The sequence below is a fragment of the Gopherus evgoodei genome, chromosome 1 (genome assembly GCF_007399415.2).
Source record: "Gopherus evgoodei ecotype Sinaloan lineage chromosome 1, rGopEvg1_v1.p, whole genome shotgun sequence".
NCBI classification, from domain to species: Eukaryota; Metazoa; Chordata; order Testudines; family Testudinidae; genus Gopherus; species Gopherus evgoodei.
This window is the reverse complement of record NC_044322.1, coordinates 16264037-16283249: the sequence shown is the minus strand read 5'-3', so window position 1 is coordinate 16283249 and position 19213 is coordinate 16264037. Positions and strand designations below refer to the sequence as shown.

The 19213-nt window shown below is 42.4% G+C and overlaps 1 protein-coding gene across 9 annotated transcripts in view; it reads left to right on the top strand.

Moving 5' to 3' along the window:
- DLG2 (discs large MAGUK scaffold protein 2) overlaps window positions 1–19213 on the top strand; it is a 1569268-nt gene that overhangs the window by 1075168 nt on the left and 474887 nt on the right. For all 9 annotated transcript variants that reach the window (XM_030558530.1, XM_030558473.1, XM_030558462.1 and 6 more), the window contains one exon: window positions 5023–5147. In XM_030558530.1, the coding sequence (XP_030414390.1) occupies window positions 5023–5147 (125 nt within the window). The remainder of the gene's footprint in view (window positions 1–5022; window positions 5148–19213) is intronic.

Sequence of the window (19213 nt, the reverse complement as noted above, 5' to 3'; positions counted from 1 at the left end):
GGGAGAGATTGTTCTGAACTCTTAACTTTCCTTTTCCCAAGGTGCTAAGAAGACTTAATGGAGAAAAGAGTGCTTCCCCCACCCCCATTTCTGGAGAACATTAATCTGTGTTTTGCTGTGTCCTTTTCTAACATTTCCTTCCATCTTCCTTTCTTTCTAATTAAACATTAGCCAGCATGTTTTGTAGCATTTTTTCCCTGTTCTTATTTTTCTGCAAGAGACAGAATGGATATTATTTTCTCAGGCAGAGAGTAACCTGGAGCATACAAGTACTTAGCAGGAGACTGGGAGGCATATTGAGGTGGAAAACAGCCATATTTGGTTGTCACAGCTTAGAACAGTGACTGTGGGGTGGGAGAGGTAGAGGGATGGTGGTACTGTTCTTGTTGACCGGGGTATTCTGAACTAGCAGCATCCATGCTCTGAAGCCTTACAGTCTAAGAGGTTTTTTTTGTTGTTCCTTTTCTTCTGCATTGTATAAGTGGAAATAAAAGGTGACTCTTCCTTTAAAAGGCGGAATTATGTGATTTCTGTAACTATAAAAGCTACTAAAATGTGCTGGGAACTTCTGCTTTGGGCTTGGAAACCAGATCTGAAGGCATTTCTCTTGCATAGACTGGTCTGAATACTGCCAGAACCTGACTGCGAGTGAACTGGCATTTTGCCCCATTCTGAAGGATTGCTTTATTTTGGTGGCTGGCTTAGTTCATTCTTTTAGACATGCTGTTTACATTCTCATTTTTTGCATGTGTAATAAAGAAAAACAATCCCTCATGCTATTTTAAAAATCTCCCTGCTGGAGTCATGCACTTCCTCCCCAAACAGGGATGGGAATTCAAGCTCCCTCTATAGGTAGCAAGTGAGAAGAATCATTAAAGTGCTTGTAGTCTTGTGAATTGTGGTTACGTAGTGAATGTTCTGAATCTGATAAGGGGCTTGAAAACAACAAATGGCACAGTGACAGATGGAAATATGCACCATATGGAACATAATAATATAACTACAGAGTCTCAAAATTCCAACTCTGGGGAACCCGCCAGCTGACGTGGGAGTAGTGAGAATTTCATGAATTATGTTACTCTTGAGTAGAGTTGAAAGAACAAAAGATTTCAACAGCCTACTGATAAATATGCAAATAGTTTTTTTCTCTGAATTAGAGGAAAAGGAGGCAGCTTTGTTCAGGTCTTTGAATCTTGAGCTCTGAGCAAAACATAAAAGAAAAATGGTGTATATGAGAGGATATATATATTCAAAACTCATCTGCAGGAATGATTTGCATCTATGATCCCATCGTTGTACACATACTAAGCAGGGTTAAAACAGGTTAGTGTTAGAATGGGAGATGGCCAAGGAACTGTAATGATATTGGGGTTCATTAAATATCAAACCAGTGACTGAGAGAAGAATAAAACTTTAATAAACAAACTGGAGAACTTCTATAGCTGCTGAGACTGTGCGAAATACCTATTTGGTAATGTAAAATACAAAATTTCTGGCACTTGCCTGGAGAGAAGCTGGCTCCACCCCAATGTGCAGTTCCACTGGCCTGTGGTCCTTTCTGCTGGCTTTATTATCTTGTTATTCCGATAAACACTGAATGGCTTGATACCACAGAGATTCAGGCTCCAGTCCCAGAAATAAGGAGCTCTCAACCAGAAAATGTAACTAAATGGGACACAGTAACAAAAGTGGATTGTAAAAGCTTTTAGCTAGTTATCTATACTGGAGAAGTGAGGAAATAGCAAGGACTATAAACTTCTTGGGGCTTAGACGGTGTCTTCCATTCTATGCTGTACAGCTTGAGCACTTGAAAAATAACTTCAGAAGTGCTCAACATTGACTTAAATGGGAACTAAATTAATCTAGGGCTGAGCGCTTTGAAAAATCGCACTGTGACAAGGTAAAGGTGCTGCAGCCTATTAAGGGGTTCTGGCCTGTTACATGGCTGCTCATAGAAGAATATAAAATAAAACCAAAACTGGGTAAAATGGAAACTAAGAGGAAGACTGTGGTGTTTCCACTCTCAGCTGGCTAAAGAAGGGAAAATCTCTGGGAATTATTGCCAAGAGTTTTTTGGTTGATTTGCTTTTGTGTGATCTTTTTGTAGATAATAAAACAAGCCCTGGGGAAAGGGCCTTAAAACAACTAATGCTTGGAGGTTTTTTCCCTTCCCTTGGCTTCTGAATCTTCCCACCAAGGGTGCGGGAGGGGAGTGGACATAACAGATCAGGAGATGGGATGCAATAATTGGGAGAATTGGAGGGGTTAGAGGAGGAGAGCAGATGAGAAACTTTTGCATCTGACTAGGGTGAGGAGAGAGTTATAGAAGGGAAAGGGGGGGAAGGGAAGGCAAGCTGAGGGCAGGGAGAATGTCATGTCATATTTTGTCAGTTTTCTCTTGGTAGAAATGGGCGAGATCCTGTGCAGCAAGAGAATTTCTCTCTAGGTTGGCAACACAGATTACAGTATTCATTTGAGAACCAAAGAAGAAATTACTGTGCTAGGCCACTTGTCCGTCCCAATTTACTTTCTTGTGCAGGAACATATATAGAGAATGAGCAAGCTAGTGTGACAGCTTGCAGATCTTGTTGATCAGGTCAAGGATTGTGACCAGATTAATTACAAGCAATTTTCTGGATCTGCAAGTGCCAGCAAGGAGTGCTGCCCTATTCTTTTCAAAGGTTGCTCCAAGGGGTTGAATCACAATAGGCTTGCAATGCAGCTGACGTACATCTGTGGATAAATGTCAGGGGCTGGCAGTGATTCACTTGGAAAGCCTGTAGCAGTTTACCATATCATTACTTACAGTGAGCGTTGTTATAGTTATTAATGCTGAGGAATTAATGTGGCTGAGATGGGAAGGGGAGGGATGGGAAGGAGAGGGCACCGAAAGTGTGAGACCTTTTCAAAATAATTTCCTGATGAGAATTTCAATAAACCTTTGGTGAGAAGCTGTGACAGCTAGGCATACCCCTTTTTAACAAGCAAGCTTTATTATTTTTTAAAAAGCTCTTCAAGCATGGTGTTACCTTATACTGTATCCACTTGTGCTGCATATCCAGCTAAAAATTCCTTTCTCATGCTTCCTTGACAAGCCTATTTTCTTTTTTCTTGAGAGCAGATTTTAGGGACTAAGATTAAATCTGTTGAGAACCACGGGATGCCGCAGGTGATGAGCTCTTCTTAAAAATTAGACCTGACACTTGACAGAAAAGCAAAGCTTACTTCCTGTTTTAGCAGTGCTTTAAGGCACCCACGGTGAGGCTGCATCTAAACTGGAGTGGCCATTTTTCAAAAGTGAGTGGTCTAAAGGCCTTCTGTGACCTCCATGAAATCTTTACTTTGAAGATTCATTAGAACATTCACTGACAGTATGTTATTAGGAAAACTCTCAGGGAAAGTATTCTTGAAGTATTATCAAGGGGGAGCCTGTGTTGACTGTTGTGTGATCAGGCATATTAAAAAATATAGGGAAAGTAAAATGAGCTAGACCTGATCCTAATGGATAAAAGGCTAAATCATAGGTTTATCATGCCATTTTAGAAAGGCTTAGTAACCCCTTGTGGAATATCTGTAAAATGTTGCAGTGCTGTGCCATTTCCAATATTATAGCTAGCCGAATAACATTACAACATGTATATCCCGAAATCCTTTTTGTCTATTATTTAGTCCAATATTGAAAAATTCAGGACCACATATTCAGGACCACATATTTACACTGGGCCTGCAGATTGCATGCATGAGAACTGTCCTGTTCGTGACTGTGAAACACTGATCGCACTGGCTAGAGCTTGACATGTTGTACACAAGTGATGTATAAGACTCCCCACAAAGCTCTGCCAGTGCACCTCATTCCTGATCTCCTAACTGAAATGCATTTTAAGGAGAAGGAATTGAGATGTGATAACAGAAATAGAGTTTTGAGTGGGTCTGATGAGCAGTTCTCTCTCCTCACTCAGACTGAGTGTCTACAAGCAGCGCTGGCGATAACAAACCCCAGAAGTGTGTACTAGGCAGAATAAAATCAGAAAAGGGTTTAAAATAAGCTTATTGAACATATTTTACCCCATAAACTTGGTGAACAATTTGTACATTTATCTGCAGTAGCTCATAGGGCTGTTGTAAGCCTGAATTCATGTTTGTAAAGTTGCTTGGATTCCTCAGATGAGGGGAGGCTAAAAGGGCACAGGTTTATATATTACTGCTCTTCAAAAGAATGTCTGTGATGACTACAACTATTTTAAACTTGAAAACAATAACGATCGGTACATAATTCTCACAGAGGTTCTAAAATTGCTGGCATGTGTATAGTGTGAGAGGAGGTTGGCACACCAGGTTGTGGGTGTGTGCGAGTATAGATACATGTAAGAATAAAGGATTGTTTACCTGATACATTCTAATGGCTACTTCAAATGAATTATTTGCTTTTTCAAATATGCAGAAAATGTGTATGCCAAAATTTGCTCATTTAAAAAAAATTTGGATATGAGTAGTAGTTGCTTTTCAGCAGAAAATACTATATTTTAACTTTTTTTTTCTCCTCCCACACCCTGAGGTGCATCGGGCAGCTACCATTTTGTTCAGAGTTCCAGTTTATGTAATAATGCTGTTGTTTCTTAGGCTTTTTTTTTACTGGAAATTAAAGCATTCGGGGTAAAGTTTTCAAAGACTCCTAACTGGTGTAGGAACGTAAGTCTCATTGAAAGTCACTGGGTCCTGGCGTCTGAAATCTCTTACGTATTTTTTAAAAATCTTATCTTTAAACTATTACATTAAGGCTTGATCTTCTGTGGAAGTCTACAGAAGTTTTTCCACTGACTTTGGGAATTCTTTGTGTACTTTTCTAGCCTGCCTTTTTTTAGCTGACGGTGAATTTTTTCTGGCTGAGTCATATACACCTGGAAATATGGCAGTGCTAAGTAAAAAAGACACCTTTGAGAGCAAGGAGACAGTGCTCAAACACAGCAGCTAAGTTCTGAGGAATTCTAGCAGCTGATAAGTTTTTCATTTTTCTTTTCCCAGGGTAATTCTGGCCTGGGGTTCAGTATTGCTGGAGGAACAGACAACCCTCATATTGGGGATGATCCTGGGATATTTATTACTAAGATTATACCAGGAGGAGCTGCAGCAGAGGATGGAAGACTCAGGTAAAAACTTACATTACATGCATTTGGAAACTAAATGTACCATTATTAATTATTTTATAATGCTCCAGTGTGTGCTAGGTGTTTCATAGAAGACATAGACATATAGGGCTGAATTCTCCTCTTTGATATGCCTGCACAAGCAGCATAAAGTAGCCAGAGAAGGCTACTGAAGAATTTCCTCTGTGCAGGGGATTTCCCTGCTGGCCTAAAGCTGACAGAGGTAGCCCTGCCTTTTTATCTGCTTAAGAGTGGGCAGGACAGGGGCATACCAGTGTGGAGCTCTGCCACGCCTAATCCCTACACGTACACACTTGAGGAACCTTATTCCAGCAGCATAGGTTAAGTCTTTCCCTGTACAGCCCTGACTTGTCACAGCTGGGCAGCACCGAATTAAGGAGCCACAACCAGCTGCCTGCAGCTTCCCTTTACACTCCCCTTTGGGGACACCTTACTGTTCCTTGGCTGCGGAGGTGAGGTATGCTTTCTTCCATCTTCCGATGGCCTTTCTTCTCATATGAGGACCTAACCACAGTGATCTATTCTGTTGCCACCTCCAGGCTAGGTTATTGCTGTTGCTGTTGGGTTGAATGCTGCAGCCACATGGAAGCAGCAACATATGGCGGTGCACCTCTTTAAGCAACAACGGACAAAATGAACACGCCATCCCAGTACTTGTGCTTCCCATTCATTTATGGACTGAATTCAAAGTCCTAGTTCTAATCTGCAAGGTCCTTAGCATGCTATGTGTTCAGTTATCTCCATGAATGCCTCACCATCTGCCAGCCACTAAATCGTGTCTACATTGCAATTAAAAACCTGTCTGTCGCCAATGCCTGCAGACTTGGGCTTGTGGGGCTCAGGTTGCAAGGCTGTTTAATTGCAGTATAGATTTCTGGGCTTGGGCTACAGGCCAAACTCTGGGACCCTTCCACTTTGCAAGGTCCTAGAACCCGAGCTCTAGGCTGAGCTCAGAAGTCTACACTGCAATTAAACAGCCCCACAGCCCAAGCCTTGCCAGCCTGAATCAGCTGGCACAGACCAGCCATGGGTGTTTAATTGCAGTGTAGGTATCCCATTCTCAACCAAGGGTGTGCTTACCCTGTTGGGGGTATGCAGAGGTCTTCCAGGGAGTACGTCAATTCATTTAGATATCTGATTAGTTTTACAACAGGCTACATAAAAAGCACTAGCGAAGTCAGTACAAACTAAAATTTCCTACAGGCAGTGACTTGTTCTATGCTTCTCTATATATTGTACTCTGAAATTAGAGTACAATATTTATATTCCAGTCAATTTATTTTATAATTATATGGTAAAAATAGGAAAGTCAGCAATTGTTTAGTAATAGTGTGCTGTGACACTTTTTGTATTTATATGTCTGATGTTGTAAGCAAGCAAATAGTTTCTAAGTGAGGTGAAAAAATGGGGGAATGCAAGACAAATCGGACGCTTGAAAGGGGTATAGTAGTCTGGAAAGATGGTGAACCACTGCCTTAAGACTTCTGGTGCACCAGAGGGAAAATATAGCTAGAAAGGATAAAATTCTTAGGCTGTGTAGCTATAGTGCTCTGAGTGGTAGGGTCTGAGTTGTAAGAATTCCTTGCCAAAGGAGATCAAATGACCCTAAACCACACTACATTCAAAACACATGGTAAGATGCATCTTTTTACCAAAGCCTTTTCCTACTGATAAAAAAAATAGAATCATGAGAAAGTAGAGAGTTTCAAGCAACCTTTAGATATTTCTTTTGTTATATAAGTAGCAGTGTTTGGCACTATTACTGCTTCTTCTTGTTAATTGTTTGTATTATGGTAGCGCTATGTGGCCATTGTGCTAGGCATTGAAGAAACATAATATAGACAGTCCTGGCCCTGAAGAACTTACAAGTTACATGTAAGACCGTAGACGATGGGTGGGTATAAAGAACAGATGGGAGCACAAGCAGACATTGGCACTTGGATATCATGATCATAGGCACTCAAGATATTTGTTATAGTGCCTAGCATGATTGGGGCCTTCACCTGTAGATGCTACCTCCCTAGAAATAGTAAGATATCCAAACAGAATTTATATATTAGCTGTTAAATTTCCAAACAGATCTACTAGTGAAGATATTTCACTATTTTAACAGGCTGTTTTAGCTTTTTAAGCCATTGTAATGGACAGATTCACTAAAGTTTTGCTTTAAATAAAGTATCATATGAAAACAAGTATTTAGTAACTCACTGCTTCGCTAATTAATGACCATGGACTCAACTCATGATTTCTTATAATTGCTGTGTTGTAAAATACTTAGAGACATGTTAAATTCACAAAATGTAGTATACTAATGCAGCTCTTAATCCATATTAAAAACAAAATTGGCAGTTTTTCTCTGCAGCTCAGCAAAGGTTTAATACTAGTGATATAATGAGTTATCCTGTTAGTAAGACTTACATATTTTTTTACAAAATATACTACATAATATTTACTAGTATATTGTAAAATAAATAGTTCAAATTGAATTATAGTTTTAAAAATAAATGATAAAAGTGCAATTGGTGTTGTGTTTCTCGCTAATTTGGAAGCTTCAATCATTCACAATGGGTCTACCATCATTAGAGCAAATTAGCTAGATGCAACTGTAGTTGAAATTTAATCTGAAGGGCAGGCAAGTGTGCTGCTTTCAATAAAACTCTGTCCTTCCTCACTGAGAATGATTTTTGAGGCTTGCACATATTTATCTAGGCTTCTGTGGTTTGGAAGGAGGAGGAGGAAAGAATTTCTATTGAAATTGGCTTTATGTAAAATCTATGAAAACCTGAGCAGTTTCAGAGGAACATTCAGTAGTAGGAATATTGATACAGATTTTTCAAGGCTCCTCCATAGCCTCCTAATTAGACTTCTCTCTCTCTCTCTCAACAAGTTGCCCAGAGCTCCTTGGTTGTTTCCCACGTCAGTTCCCAAGAAGCTCTTTTATACTTTCATAATCTATAATCATTTGTATTCACCTTCCTGGCTCTCACACGCATACTGCACCATTATCTTGTCTTGTTTTTAATATAGTTTATTATAATTTAATTTTTGTACAGTGAAGTGGCAGAGAAACTTTACATGAAGAAGCTAGTTTTCAACTGCAAAAAATCTGGGCAGAATGCTGAGATTTGTTTTCACATAACTCCATATTCTCCAGGTTTTGGGGGAGGGAGTGGAGGTGGGAACATTGCTTTTATTCCACAGCTCTAGTTTTCATACTACCACTTAGAATTTGAACTGTTGCTTTTACTTGTGTAAGAGGATCCCTGATTTATCGCTGCTGTTCATATTCCTCTACTCTGTTCAGCATTACAGTGCTCGTGAATGATGCAGATTCTGTCCATTTTGTATGAAGACCTAAGAGTTACTTCATTAAAGATTTTCTGGGCAGCTTTTTTGTTCTGTCCTCAGAATCCTCCTGCTCTTTCGAGGCATAATTCTGTTTTCCTGTCTGAACTGTAGCAGTAATCTCACTGTAACTTGGACATTCTGGAATGTCTGTGACCATTACTGATATGTCATTGAAGGGATGAGTTGTCCCACGGTCGTCTCCACTGTCCTTTTTGGTATTGACATTTTACATAGCAGTGTGTTTATCAATTGCACCCTCTCTGCAGGAGCAAAACAAAAACAACATGCAGGAACGGCCAACAATGATGAGCATGTGCCAAGTACCGAACAGAAAAACAATTGAGAACTCTCTGAATAGGAGTTTGTGATCATGGATAGAGAATGAAATATTTGTCTAGTGTCCATATCTACCCCAGATTCTGCCTGCAGATACTTTAGATTATATAGCAGAGTTGATTGTGTGAATAGGGAGCTCAATTTGCTATCTGTTCCTAAACCCCAAAAGTCACTTGCACTGCATTTTTTTTAAAGTGAAAGCAATTTTGTTCTGATTGATTTGAATAAAGACCACCTGATGGTGGGATTTCGAAAGTGACCTCCAATTTACAGCAAATAATCCTGCAAATTTCTCCAAATTTTGTTTACCTTTATGTATGCGATTAGTCCTATGGACTTCAGCGGGACTACCTGTGTATGTAAAATTAAGTACAAATGTAACTGTTTGCAGGATTGGGCCCCAGGCGACTGATTTTTTTTTTATACTGGGGCACAATTTTTATATAGTGTATAATGCTCAGTTTAGCTTTGTACTACTCCAGTGCCCTTATCCCCACGGAAACATGTCATTTAAAAATAAACAGCCATTTTATATTATATTAATTTTAATAGAATAATCAATTTACATAGTTACTTTTTCCCAGGAAAATCCCAAATATTTTACAGCCACTATTTTTTCATACACCACCACTGAAATGTAGCCATCTCTGCAGTTGAGGGTAGCAGTCAAGCAGGGGAAAACATGGTGTGCAGCCTCTGGTGCAGAGGATATTTTGCCTAAGGGCACTGGGATGAACACCTAATCTTATGAAAGACTTGGAGTTTTTAACAATGTCCAGAGAGAAAAGACCTCAGTTCTTTGTTTTCTCTCATAGGTGGAGAATTTGGGATATTAACTTGTTAATTTCAGGTTGAATTGTATTCTTATGACCTTATTATACCTCTATAAATACTGTAAAAAAAACCAACAGAGCAACCTAACACTTAATTATTGCCACTGTGCTGTGCATTGTGGCCCCTCAGAACTTCATGGAAACCACAGGAACAGAACATTCTGCTTGAGACGCACAGGTCCTGACCCTTGAATTTAAGGGAGAAATCGGCGTTAGTCATTTGAGACACGCAGTGAAGTTGTTCTTCCATCCAGTAGATAGCAGTGTCATACACAGAAGGCAAATACTTCACTGCAGTATTACTACAGAAGTCCTGAGTTTAGACTGTGTACTTGAAGAAACAGAATTTTCAAAAACTTACGATTGAGTGACCTTTTCTTTTCCCTTTATGTTCTTTTGTTAGAAAGAAAAGAAAATACTGCAGTCAATTTGGCTGCCTGGATGAAAAAAGGAGCTTAATTTACTATTTCTACAGATCTTTTTAATGACTCACTCAGTCTATGGTAATTGAGATTCCTGCTTTACACAGGCAATCTATATTTAACAAGCTCATTGTTCTATGTGAAAACTGTGGTCACCAGATTACAGACCCAGCAACCCAGTGCATTGACATGACTTAATTAACGAAGGCCTCAGAAAAGGAATACTGAAAAGCAGTTAATTAGGGTAAATCATAAATTGAGCTAAGCCCCCCACACACACATTGTCGCTAAACTGTACAGAATAGGAGTTGAGAACACTTTTGACAGTAATAAAAATACACATGAACCAAAGATAAACCATAAATTTGTGTTCAGTATTGATGGACCAAAACTGATCTAAAATAAAAACACCCTTCTGCTTATTGTTGCCAACTCCCACAATTTTATTGCCAGTCTTGTGCTATTTGATGTATTTTTTAAACCCCAGCTGCAGGGGTGATTTCGCTACATGAGAATCTCAGCTCTCATTTAAGAGAGAAGAGAATATTCTAGCCCTCATGTTTGCCAAGAAAAGCTTGAAAATGTGAACCATAGAAAGGGTCAAAACTCAGAGAGCAAACAAGAGAACCCCAAATGTATTATTTTACAAACTCTTTTTAAGCTAGTCTCATGATTTTGGGGGCCTTATTCATGCTGACTGTTAGCAGTACTACACAACTCAACATAAGTTTACTTGAAGGAATATGGATTAGATAATTTAAATGGTTTGGGTTGTAATTAGAGCCTGAAGTGCACTAGGCTGGTGGTGGGACAGAGTTGGAGACAAGGAAGTGGTGGTACCAGGTGAGGTCCAATGGCTGCTGATATGTCTTTTGAAAAAATGTAGCATATACTTCCTACAGTATGCCCTTTGGGTGTGCTGCCAGGTGCTATAGCCACATTTCCCCACCCCCTCCACCTGCATTCTTCCCCCCGAGGCAGTTGAGTGCTCTGTGTGTGTGTGACAGATGTGTTATAACTGCTGCCTGTGCAGGGGAGTTAGGTTAGAGGATCATGAAAGACCTCGATCTATGTGGAGTTGCTGTGGAATCTTAATAAAATGTAGTCAGACTGGATTTCTTCCCTAGATCTTAAAACACTTTGCTGTGGGAAAACATCATTATATAGATGGGGAAGACAGGAAACAAGAACTGAAATGACTTACCAAAGTCAGAGAGCAAATCAGTGGTAGATCTGGGAACAGAACCCAGCTCCCCCTGACTTCTAGTCTTGCGCCCCCTTCGGCTCAGCTGGGTGTCAAATAGCAAAGGGTTTAAGAAAACAATGTCTGTGTTCTCTGTACACTTCTTAGCCCACGTCCACACTACAGGGTAAAATCGATGTTATTAAAATCGATTTTATAAAGCAGGCTTTATAAAATCGATTTTGCGCGTCCACACTAGGGCTACTTACATCGATGTTGAGCGTCCATGTTCCCTGGCGTCCATCTTTTCCCTGAGCGTTGCACTCTGGGTACCTATCCCACAGTTCCTGCACGGGTCCCTGGCCTTTGGAATTATGGGTTACTACCCCAGTGCATGATGGGGCCAAAATCCCCGTCGTGGGTGGTTCTGGGTACAGCCTCACCCCCTCCCTTCCTGTCAGCGGAACACAGTCACTTCGCGCAGTTTTTACTGGCTGCAGTGAGAAAACGCCATTTTGCAGCAAGCATGGATCCAGGAGTGCTCTTATCCTTGATCGTGAATGCTGCAAATAGTTCACGCATTCTCATGCTATCCATGCTGAACCATGAGTCAGAAATGCAAGAGAGAATGCTTGACTGCGGGGACGACAGTGATGAGGACTTGGAGAACGAGATTTCCGACACCCCGGGCCCCTGCACTTTGGAGCTCCTGACGGTTTTGGGGGAGGTTCTACCCGTTCCGCGCCGCTTTTGGGCATGGGAAACAAGCACTGACTGGTGGGACCGCATAGTCCTGCAGGTGTGGGACGATTCGCAGTGGCTGCGGAACTTTCGCATGCGTAAGAGCACTTTCTTTGAACTTTGTGACTCGCTTTCTCCTGTCCTGAAACGGCATAATACCAGGATGAGACCAGCCCTCACAGTGGAAAAGCGAGTGGCAATAGCCATCTGGAAGCTTGCAACGCCAGACAGCTACCGGTCAGTCGGTAAACAATTTGGAGTGGGAAAATCTACTGTGGGGGCTGCTGTGCTGGAAGTATCCAAAGCAATCATTAAGCTGCTGCTTCGAAAGGTTGTGACTCTGGGAAACGTGCAGGCCATTGTGGATGGCTTTGCTGCAATGGGATTCCCTAACTGTGGGGGGGCCATAGATGGAACCCATATCCCTATCTTGGCACCGGAGCACCAGGGCGCCCAGTACATAAACTGCAAGGGGTACTTTTCAATGGTGCTGCAAGCCCTGGTGGATCACAAGGGACGTTTCACCAACATCCACGTGGGATGGCCAGGAAGGGTTCATGACGCACGTGTCTTCAGAAGCACTACACTGTTTAAACGGCTGCAGCAAGGGACCTACTTCCCTGACCAGAGAATAACAGTTGGAGATGTTGAAATGCCTATAGTTATCCTCGGGGACCCAGCCTACCCCTTGATGCCCTGGCTAATGAAGCCATACACAGGCAGCCTTGACAGTGCTCAGGAGTTGTTTAATTACAGGCTGAGCAAGTGCAGAATGGTGGTAGAATGTGCATTTGGCAGATTGAAGGGAAGATGGCGAACGCTTCTTACTCGCTCAGATCTTAGCCAAACCAATATCCCCTTTGTCATTGCTGCTTGTTGTGTGCTCCACAATCTCTGTGAGAGTAAGGGGGAGACCTTTATAGCGGGGTGGGAGGCTGAGGCAAACCACCTGGCCGCTGATTATGCGCAGCCAGACACCAGGGCAATTAGAAGATCACACCAGGATGCTGTGCGCATCAGAGAAGCCCTGAAAAGTAGTTTCCTCATGGGCCAGGGTACAGTTTGAATGCTGAGTTTCTTTTCCATTGATTACCACCCTCCCCATGTATTCAGTCCTGCTGCTGCAAGCTGCATTCCCTGCACCCTTCCACAACTGCTTGCTTACGGTAATTAAAATAGCCGTCTGTGTCTGTGGAAAACATTGAATTCTTTATTAAAAGACAGTCACTGTAAGCAGCGCACCCTCCCTCTTGCATTTAGAAGCCTGCGAATAGAATTGCAGTAATAGGGTTTTTTTGGGAGAAGAATAGTAAATGGCTAGGGTTAGGGAGGGATGTAGGAAGGAAAGACAAAGTCAGTTAAGGAAGCCCAGAAGTGGCCTCATGGACCAGGGAACGGTGTGATTGGTATGTTTATTTCCCTGTTATTACCTACCTCCCCATGTCTTGACTCTGGCTGCTGCAAACGAGCTTCCCTGCACCCTTCCTTAACTGCTTGCTTATTGAAAATAAAGTTACTGGTATTTGTTAAAGAAATTGAGTTCTTTATTAAAAATCAGACCCTTTCAGCAATCAATCATCATGCTTGCTCTTACAATCCTGTGCATGACATTTCATAACTCGGGGTTCTCCGGGGAAGGGAGTGAGGGAGGTTTGGAGGAAGGGGGAGGGAGGTTGGTAAGAAGAAGGCGCATCAGAGAAGACATAACAAGATTTATCATGGACCATGGTACGGTATGACTGCTTTGTTTATTTTCCCTGTATTACCCACCTTCCCATGTGTTTACTCCTGATGCTGCAAACTAGCTTCCCTGAAGCTTTGCAAAGCTGCATGCTTTATTTCTTTAACAACCCACCCTCACACTGCCTTTGCATAGCATGTCCTGAGAGTAAAGTAAGTAAATGGTGCCAAGGGAGAGGTTTGGGAGGAGTACAGGAGGGAAGAAACATAACATTAAGGGGTTTTCAATGTAATGACAGCCTTCTGGTTGGACTGTCCACAGGGGTGTAGTTGGCTGGTGCAGATAGCCTTCCCCCACGCGTTCTTACACGCCTGGTTCTGGAAGGTGTGGGACAGGGTGAGTACTGAGGGAGGTTATACATGGGCTGCAGAGGCAACCTGAGACCACGCAGCTCTTCCAGCATATCGCGGAGTATGTCGGTCTGATCACGAAGAAGATCCAGCGTTGCTGCCCGCCAGCGCTGATCTTCCTGCCACCTGAAATCATTTTTAGCATCCCTCCTGTCTTCGCGTGGACTGGCAGCCTCCCTGTACTTTGCGACCAATTGTTTCCAGTCCCCCTGCCGAGCTCTCTCAGTACGGGTTACTGCCATAATTTCTGTGAACATCTCCTCACGCGTCCTCTTTTTTCTTAGCCTTCTTATGTGACCTCCCCGTCGGACAGGAGAAGGGAGAGGGAGGCTGGAGAAATGTGCAGCTGTGTGGGGGGTGGGGGTGGAAAGAGTGATAGAAGAACCATCAGAGAGACATTTCACAGAACAATGGATACAGTCTTTCTCAGTGAACTGCGCTATTCACCGTACCTTGAGCATGTAACTTTACCACAAGGTCGCCTTAGGATTCTTTTAATACTTATTGCTTGTGGCTGAGGACTGAGATTTCAGCTCAGCCGCAGGTCAGGGGAGCACACAGACCGTGTCCGGAGACAATGGTAAGTTATTTGGTAGTGAACCGTGCAGTGGCTTGTAGTACCCTGCACCCCCTGCTATTATCAGGTAGCATGAACAGTAGTGAGGCAAAGCGCTTTAAGGAACAACACTGGTTTCTTAAGCCATGGAAAAGGTGCAGCACAGGGAAATACAAGTTCCCTCCCACAATCATCTGTGCTGCACTTTGGAGTTAGCTTTAATGCCATCTACCTAACCCCATCCCCCCTCTGCCATGGCAGTTAATAGGGATGATTCATGCTGGCCAAGTGCTAGGGGACACCACCCCGTAGGAATGAACAGCTTTCTAACAACCACCACCTGGGTCATTGTTTTAAGAAAGGTTTTTCATTTACTGGCTCAGCACAGAAGAAAGGAATGAATGGTCATCTCTGTTCCCAGACATGTTAACAGACTGTTCCAGTAACTCTAATTCCAGCTACTGCATGCAAGCACTCATGGCAAATCACTCACTAAAAAAGGCTTGCATTCATTCAGCCTACGCTTTTAATAAAAAAAAGTGCACTCACCAGAGGACAATTCCACAGCATCATTTTCTGTGCTACTGGCTTGAGAGGGCTGGCAGGGTACTTCTGTAAGGGTTAGGAAAAGATCCTGGCTGTTAGTGGGAATTGAATGCTCTGTGCTCTCTGCTGTTTCGTCCTCCTCTTGGTCCTCATCGTGATCTTCGCTGTCCTCTAAATCTTCCGCAGTGGCAGAGATCACTACCCCCACCTCTGAATCCACAGACAAGGGGGGGTTGTCGTTGCACAGTTCCCCAATATTGCGTTCAGCTCCTCGTAGAAGCGGCATGTTTTGGGGCCAGATCCTGACCTGCCCTTTGCTGCTTTGGTCTTCTGATACGCCTGTCTGAGCTCCTTCACTTTCACCCTGGATTGCAACGAGTCTCTACTGTGTCCTCTCTGTCTCATGGCACTAGAAATCTTTTCAAAGGTTTCTCATTTCTTCTGCTGGATCTCAGTTCTGAAAGCACTGACTCTTCTCCCCATACAGCTATCAGATCCAGTAACTCCTGTGTGTTCCATGCTGGAGCTCTTTTTCTATTCTCAGGAGACTGCATTGTTATCTCTGCTGCTGAGAGCTCCACGCTGGGCAAACAGGAACTGAAATTTCAAAGTTCCCGGGGCTTTTCCTGTTTACCTGGCCAGCAGTAGAGTTCCTTTCCCTGTGCAGAGCGGCCACTGGTGCACTATGGGATACCTCCCGGAGGCCATTAACTTCTGTTTCCGTCCACACTAGCATAAAATCGATTTTATAAAATCGATTTTAGGGTTACTCCGCTCGTTTAGGTGGAGTACAGAAATCGATTTTAGGGACCCTTAAAATCGATTTACTGTACTCTGTAGTGTGGACGGTTACAGCTTTAAATCGATTTAAAGCTGTTTAAATCGATTTAAAGCTCTAGTCTGGACCTGCCCTTAGGCAAACCACTGGTGTGTGTTGGAGGATTATAATTTTACCTATGGATAAGCAGTAGAAGAAAGGAAACTCTGACGAAATTAAGACCCTGTTTTCATGCAAATATATTTAATAATAAAAAAGAGAAATACAAAACTGTTATAGGGAAAGAATTATATCCAACTGGAAAGTTATCTTAACATGTGCTTGTATTTGACTTGAAAAAAAACAGGGAAAAGACTGGAACTGATTCCATTGTGATCAAAGCTTGAAGACTTAAATTGAATTAAAAGCATGAAATTTAACACCTCCTTCTGTCGCATAGTTATAGAGTAAGCTTTTTAGTAATGTCCATTTTCAATATTGGATTCACCACTGGGTGATAGTTTGTTCAATGCCCCCAAATACTTGTCTATTCATTGTAGAGCCTATGGAGAGTTATTACAAGTAATATGCAAGTTTTTCAGTAAGGAGCTGAGAGAGTTTCCAAATGAACTGGGGCTGATTGCCATGCTTCATCTGTATCATTGATCAAAGCATAAGAATAGAGAGAGAACACACTTTGTGATCTACAGTGCCTCAGTCCCTGTTCTGTTTTATTCTATATAGGTTTTTATACTATGCTCATCAGCATAGTATCTGAGTGCCTTCCGTTAGTACTTTAAGCAATGTGACTACACATCTGTCACATGTTGCCTTTCTCTCATTCTCTGTTGGTTATGTAAGTTTTGGTCTTGAATTTAGGACATCAGTACCAATATTTAATACATTATGGCATAAAGCATTCCCATGACATTACTAATAATTACGGTGCTGCTGCTATACATTGATTCATATCTGCACTATTTACAGACTTCTGACAGTGCCATTAGTTCAGTACATAATTTAGTAGTAAGTTAATCAGGAGACATTCACCCCATTAAACAAAACATGCTTGTTCTGCAGATGGCCATAAATTAGAGCATGAATTATTGACTGCTCTGGCCTGGTTTGTGTTAGGAAGTTATTGAGCTCATTAACTTTGATCATTTTAGGTATCTATGTGTATTTTTTATGCTGCCATTAAAGAAAATATATCTTCTACTGATCCAGCTTAGGAAGAGTTTTCAACTTCATAAGGAACATACCTGGGAAAAATTGAATGAACCATAAATTAGCTGTGTATAATAAGCACAAACCAAAGAGGTTCCATACACCCCTAAGATCCATGTATTATATGATTTCAAATGATGCTTTCTTAATATAAACTTATAACTGCACTCACTGAGACTTAAACATTAAGAATTACCATCTCTTCATCTGGTCCATGTAAAATATTGTTAGTAAACAATTTTCCTCTCTGCTATTCTAATCACATCACGCTTCCCTCACTGGATGTCTCCACTGGCTTCCTTTCTTTGCATATAGAGTTACAGCTTCTTATCCTGAGCTATACAGCTCTGCCCATCTCAAGTCTTGTCTGTATCTCTGTTCCTCCTTCTGTAAAACACACATCTTTTGCGTAACATTCAAGTGCCAACTGTATGTCACAATACGGGTTTGATCCAGTTCATATTAAAGTCAAAATGGGAGGCTTCCTGTTGACTTAAATGGGATCTTGATCAGGTTTGATATCTACATCCCCTGTCCTTCCAAATTAGGATTGCCAGGCGTCCAGTTTTCAACTGGAATGCCCAGCTGAAAAGGGATCCTGGTGGCTCTGGTCAGTGGTGCAGCGGGGCTATAGCAGGCTCCCTGCCTCCCCTGGCTACACATGGCTCCTGGAAGCAGCTGGCATGTCCCTGCAGCCTAGGCACAGGGGTGATCAGGAAAGCTCCATGCACTGCTCCCAGCCTGGTCGCTGGCTCTGCAGCTTCCATTGGCTTGGAACCACTTCCAATGGGAGCTGTGGAGGCAGCGCCTGCAGGCGCCGGCAGCATGCATTGCAGAGAGTCACCTGGCCACCCCAGCGCCTAGGAGTCATGCGGAGCCAGGGCAGGCAGGAAACTTGCCTTAGCCCTGCTGTGCCACTGACTGGAAGCCACCTGAGGTAAGCACCATCCAGCTGGAGCTCACACCCCAAATCCTTGCCCAGGGTCAGAATTCTCTCCTGGAGCCCACACCCCAAACCCAGCCCTGAGCCCCCTCCTGCATCCAAATGCCCTCCTGGAGCCTGCACCCCACACCCCAACCACCTGCCCCAGCCCTGAGCCTGCTCCCCAACTCCAAATCCCTCAGCTCCAGCCAGAGCCCCCTCCTACACCCCAAACCCCTCATTCCAGGCCTCACCCGAGAGCCTCCTCGTCCCACACTCCAACTCCTGCCCCAGCCCAGGAAGGTGAGTGAGGGTGGGGGAGAGTGAGCAATGGAGGGAAGGGGAATGGAATAAGTGGAGGGTGGGGCCTCAAAAGGGGCAAGGCAGGAGTGGGGCCCCTGGGAAGGGGTGGGTCAAGAGCATTCATTTTTGTGTTGTTAGAACATTGACAACCCTATTCCTAATCCTTTGTGTTGTATCTATCTAGTGTCAACTCCTAGGGGTATTGATTTCATTTTCCAGTCCCTTGGAAATGCTGACATTTCAACATTTGTTTTCATCCCGAAACTGAAATGTCATTGTTTCTTTATGGAATAAAAATTAAAAAAAAAATTGATTTGGAAATGTCTAAATATTTACATTTCTGATTGAAATGAAACATTTTGACATTCCAAAATAAAAATATTTCATTTCAGTTTATTGAACTCTCCCAAAATGCTTAACTTTGAGTCAGTTCAATGTTACATTGCCTATGAAAATTGTAGTTTGGGAATATGGTGACCCAGTTCTCTCCTATGGGCCAGGCTCCATGGCTGGACTACACCTTCAATAATACAGACAGTCATCTGAGAACTGGTTTAGATCTGCTTTGCATTGTGGGATATGTAGCCCTCCAGGGAATCCAGTCCATAGGAGTGTGTGGGGATTTAAACTACAAATCCCACAAGCCAATGTACTGATAGGGAAATACAGTTAATGTTGTGTTGAGTGGATTAAAACAAAATATTTGGGCCAATTAAAAGAATGAAATATTTCAATTTCGGTCAAATCAACTCAAAATGAAATATTTAAATCAGAATTCCCCCC